The sequence below is a fragment of the Abramis brama genome, assembly GCF_963993115.1.
Source record: "Abramis brama genome assembly, chromosome: 18".
NCBI classification, from domain to species: domain Eukaryota; kingdom Metazoa; phylum Chordata; class Actinopteri; order Cypriniformes; family Leuciscidae; genus Abramis; species Abramis brama.
In genome coordinates this window covers 16,356,634-16,361,986 of record NC_139980.1, presented here as the reverse complement: position 1 = coordinate 16,361,986, position 5,353 = coordinate 16,356,634, and the positions used below count along the sequence as shown (strand labels likewise).

General features: G+C 38.9%; 1 protein-coding gene across 1 annotated transcript in view; it reads left to right on the top strand.

Annotated features, from left to right (window-relative positions):
• The first annotated feature begins 754 nt into the window (after positions 1–754).
• brms1lb (BRMS1 like transcriptional repressor b) overlaps positions 755–5,353 on the top strand; it is a 7,810-nt gene continuing 3,211 nt past the window's right edge. Inside the window, exons 1-7 of the mRNA XM_084090297.1 lie at positions 755–1,020; positions 1,101–1,191; positions 1,275–1,402; positions 3,432–3,511; positions 4,884–4,980; positions 5,072–5,161; positions 5,271–5,335. Of these exons, the coding sequence (XP_083946423.1) occupies positions 885–1,020; positions 1,101–1,191; positions 1,275–1,402; positions 3,432–3,511; positions 4,884–4,980; positions 5,072–5,161; positions 5,271–5,335 (687 nt within the window). The 5' untranslated portion in view covers positions 755–884. The remainder of the gene's footprint in view (positions 1,021–1,100; positions 1,192–1,274; positions 1,403–3,431; positions 3,512–4,883; positions 4,981–5,071; positions 5,162–5,270; positions 5,336–5,353) is intronic.

The following is a 5,353-nucleotide window of genomic DNA, read 5'->3' as shown; positions in this document are numbered from 1 at the left end:
GGGAGCTCTCCGGTGTGCGGATCTTTACTTTGTAATTTTGCATTCCCTATGAGATCCAGCACCCGCACCTGACTGGGATGTGCGTGATTTTATTGCTCCTTATACATTGAAAATATAGGCTACATAACCAGAAATAAGTGAGATGTAGCCTACTATTTCAAAACGGAAGTGCGTCACGAAGCTCAGATCAAGTAGTATAGCAAACCACAATCATCCAATCAATTCCTTGAACAAATCAAGTCGTGCCCTACATTTTTTCTTGCTCGAGAAGCCGCTTCACTTGGCGCTGCTAAAGGGGTGAAAGTTAGAACGATTCTAAGGGCCCATGCACTTTTTTAGAGATCGATTTTATTAATGGAATGGGTGCGGTAGGGAGCACAACCTCATAGTCTTTCATAGGGCACAAAATGGCTGGCGGCGCCATACACACATGGGTCCCAATAGGAAAGAAAACATTATTGCAACTTCATTTCATGCCGACTTTAAGCCAAATTCACATCAGCATGCTTACTGTGTTATTGTTTTAAACATGTTTAAATCATTGTCACCTGACGGAAAATGGAAATCTGGCTGCCACACATATCTCTATTAAATTATATATGTGTGTATGTGATTACTGATGGCAATTTGGTAATGCAAAACAATCATTCCAATAAAGTACATAAAATGAAAATAGAATGGAGTACTACAGATCCCACCATCCACCGAGTCATGCGTAAACAAAATCTGTCCAATGAATTCGCAGCTTCTGTGAGATCACGTGTCTAGCAGCTTGCTGATTGGTCGTCCACGAATCCATGTTTGAAACGTGGATTTTCTTCGCTGGCCGGTGTTGTTGTCTTCGTCTTAGTGGGTTGTTTATTGTATTAAAGATTTAATATAGGATGCCAGTGCATCCGCGTGATAGAAAAGAGAATAACCACGAAGAAATGGACGTGGACTATCCAGAACAAGAGGCCAGCACCTCCGACGAAGAGGAGTCCGTGAGCTCGTCCGTCTCTGAGGATGGAGACACTTCAGGTAACGTTACAGACAGAGACTTATGAGAAACACCAGAATCATTTCGTGCGACGATAAAGAGAATGGTCAATTTCTTGCAGACATGGATGATGAAGACTGTGAAAGAAGGCGAATGGAGTGTTTAGATGAGATGACAACTCTCGAGAAGCAGTTCACAGACCTGAAGGATCAGTAAGTGATGAGAAGCACATCATTTAAGCCTAAAAATATGTCCAGGTGAAGACTCCAGTCGGTGTGTTCTGAACTCTCTGTAGGTTGTATAAGGAGAGGCTCGGTCAGATGGATCTTAAATTGCAAGAAGTGATGGCTGGCAGTGCTGCAGAATACCTCGAACCCCTGGCCACCCTGCAGGAGAACATGCAGATCCGAACCAAAGTCGCTGGTCAGTTAATGCTAGGATTAACGTATACACACATGATATAGTTTACAGGGATTACAATCATCACGCCAATGTTTGATAAATTATACTGTAAAGCAAAGGTCTAACCTATTTCAGGTTAGGAGTACTGCATTTAAAGCCTGGCCTATTATTACCATTTTAATTTTAAAATAATTTAAAAATAAAGGATTACGCATTTCCATCTACATTTTCCATCTACTTCTTCATCGTTCAAAACAAAAGTTTGGGGTCGATAGGATTTGAAAAAAAAAAATAATAATAATTAAGAAGTCTCTTATGCTCACCAAGGCAGCATTTATTTGATTGTAAAAACGGTAATATTGTGAAATATTATTACAATTTAAAATAACAGTTTTCTATTTGAATATATTGTAAAATGTAATTTTGTCCTGATGTCAAAGCTGAATTTTCAGCATCATTACTCCAGTCTTCATTGTCACTTGATCCTTTAGAAATTAATCTAATATGATGATTTGATGCTCAAGAAACATTTCAGATTATTATCAATGTTGAAAACAGTTGGGTATCATAATACATTTTTGTGGAAACGGTGATAACTTTTTTTTTTTTGTATTCTCTGATGAACAGAATGTAAAAAGAACAGCATTGTTACGTTATAAATATCTTTATAAATGTCTTTTACTCTCACTTTTGATCAAATTAATGCGTCCTTGCTGAATAAAAGTATATTCATTTTTTTTTAAGTCTTCCTGTTCCTAAACCTTTGAACGGTACTGTATATTTATTTATTTTTTTACGAATTCAAAAATAAAATATAGCTGCAAGCAACGATGATGGGCTCAAGCCTCGGCGCAACCGCCACCCCGGTGGCTTTAGGAAAAACGTGCACATTTGAAGCAGGTAAATGTAAAAGAACTACGTCAGAATCGTTTGAATATGCCACATTTACTGCAGCAGCTGGTACCACTATAACCATGAACCACAACAGCCACATCCATGAGATAATTTAAATTTAGATGAATATAATGTTATAGGTCACTTTTTAAATGAGTGAGAAGTTATCATTTGCATCTCAAAATTCCCAAAAGTCCAGAAGTATTTAGCCTAAGTTTTTTTATATTTATATATATATTTGTATATATTGTTGTCAGTGCACTACAAATAAACTAGTTCTTGCCTTTATTTTGTCATTCAAACTTAGAAAAAGGCCTCACAAATTGGCTAAAAATAAGATGGTGATTTCAAACCATTTTGAAAGCGACACACTTACGGTTGCCAGTTGGTGGCGCCATAACTTTGACTCACAATAGTCACATCCATGTGATCGGCCTCTTACAACGAACATACAGCTGATAAATTTGTTGCGTCACCATGGCCAAACCGTTCAATATATCAAAAATCCTTTGGGGCTTGGGCCCTAATAAATAAATGTCTACAAATTAGATATTATAACAAAACTTATAGAAGACCTCTGCTATAAAGGAAAACCCTGATGTTAAAGTCCCCGTGAACCGGAAGTTGCAAACGACTTTTCTCCAGTGTTATGACGTATTTCCCAGTGAAAAGGAATATTGAACAGAGGGCAGGGTTTTACTCTAGCGCTCCTCCTCTCCATCTCTGCTCATAGCAGACTAACGGTTTGAGGGGAGTGGTTAAGCGTTGCCCAAACCAATTCCTCAAACCTACGTCATCAGAGAAGGTCCTCCAATGCAGAGGGGAGGGGCATTTTCAGATTTTGATTAAAGATTACCATGGTAAAAAATTTTTTTAAAAAATATTTTCTTGCACGGATTAATTGTTCACCACAAGACTAGTAATATGCGCTAACAAAGTAAATAGGGTCAATTTTGATTTCATGGGGACTTTAATAGCCTACAATACAGAGCTTTGTTTCAGGTTCAAAATACAGTAGCGCAAATGCTTAAAAAAGCAAGAATATACTATGAATTTGATTACTTTCTCTTCCTACAATTGTCAGTTTGTGGTCTGATTTACTGATGCTTATGTTATGATGGCCTTAGTCACCTTTTTCTCATATATATTTTTGCAGGTATCTATCGTGAGCTCTGCTTGGAATCTGTCAGAAACAAATATGACTGTGAGATGCAAGCAGCCAGCCAGCACTGGGAGGTAACATGCAGGCATGGGAATGGGCTTAAATTCACAAAGAGTTGGCTACACCACTACAACATTCCCAGTTATTTTCCCTTTGAAGACAGCCCTGCTACTAATACACTCACAGCCTAAAGGCCCCCATATCCTTCAAGGCAAAAATCAAGTTCGTTTTCTGTTCGTTTCGGGAGTTCTGGAAAGATTCGCTCCTGCTGGTAAACTCCTTCGAACTACCATTGGTCTGTGGCGATGATGTCATACGTAGGCGTGGCTCTGAGGCTCCGCCTTCTTTGACATGGAAATCATCTCCAGCTTATTTCTTCTGTTGAGTCTGTCGAGGTCGGACGTCCACGAGTAAAAACATGAACACCCTGGAGAGCTTCTTTAAGTAGAAAATGAAGTTATAATTCTAGTTAGAGACACTAACACTGTCTTTCATGTTTAATAATGTAAAGCTGCTTGATTTAAAAAAATCTATAGTATAAAGTGGTATATAAATAAATGTGACGTGACTTTACTGGAGTGCTGAATTGCAAAGCCATTCATCAGATGCTTTCTTAAGGCCGTGTGTCCAACAAAGCGTTTTTAGCCAGCTGAAAACGCTAGGTACTCTGCCGAAAACACCTAGCTATGGGCGCTTGAGAGCGTTTTGGCAGCGCAGCATTTTTTTCAGTTGAGACGCTTTGCTTGTTATGATACGGAATATCGGCGAAAGTGTTACTGGTATCTCATTTCACACATATTTTGTTTCTGTGTTGATTCTATAAATGTCGATACAATGTAACATATTTTCTCTGGCTCTTGTTCCGTTATTATGCTTGTTGTCATCTGTTGACGTTGTACAAGCAGAATGTGGCGGTTGGTTGGTGTGGTATTAGTCCCGCCCCTCCTCCACTGTGATTGGATGGTTGGGTAAAAAGTGAGTGATGAGCGCTGCGTTTTACTCAAAGTTGAACATTCTTCAACTCTCGGCGACCTGTAAAAAAAGCAGAGTGCTCAGCGCTTCAGTGTGAAAAAAAAACGCTCAGCGCCTCGTGGCGTTTTAAAAACGCGGCACTCCCATTGAAAATAATTGAAAAAACACGCCAGCCGCGTGAAAAAAAACGCTTTGGTGGACACACGGCCTAACTTGTGGTTTCTCACCGCTGTAATTTTTTTTATTAATGAAAGGAAAGCAAGCACACATATTTACATATTCATCTAAACTTCGCTCTCAGCAGCGTGGAAGGCATTGGGATGTTCGCTAACAGTAAATCGCTGCTCATGAATTTTGAAATTCTTTTTACCTCAAAGCAAAGAATTTAAAAGAACTTCGCCATGAGTATATTGGGGCCTTTATGTTCAATTTGTTACTTAGATAATTTACCACATTCATGATGTTTTTCCTCAGAGTGAGAAGCTCCTGCTTTTTGACACGGTTCAGAGCGAACTGGAAGAGAAGATCAGACGATTGGAGGAGGACAGACACAGTATAGATATAACTTCAGGTAAAGTACAGATTGCAACTCGTACTGTGTAATCTGTGAATTTAAATGTGACGTTTTACCTTTTCACTGCATTGATGTGTTCTTGCTCCAGAACTGTGGAATGATGGTCTGCAGTCTAAGAAGAATAAAAAGAAGGATCCCCTCAGTCCTGGAAAGAAGAAAAAACCTGTCGCTGTGTCAGATATCCTTTGTAAAGTAGTCGTTTGCGCTACTTTCTTTTTATAGTTGTTTATTGCAGCAGCCTAATTCTGTAATGCAAAAGAAGACATTAGTTTCCTGATCCATCCCACGACCATACATTGTTTACATGTTGCAAGACCTGGATATACTTGAAGACTGGACTGCAATAAGAAAGGTTTTATTTTTCACCTTA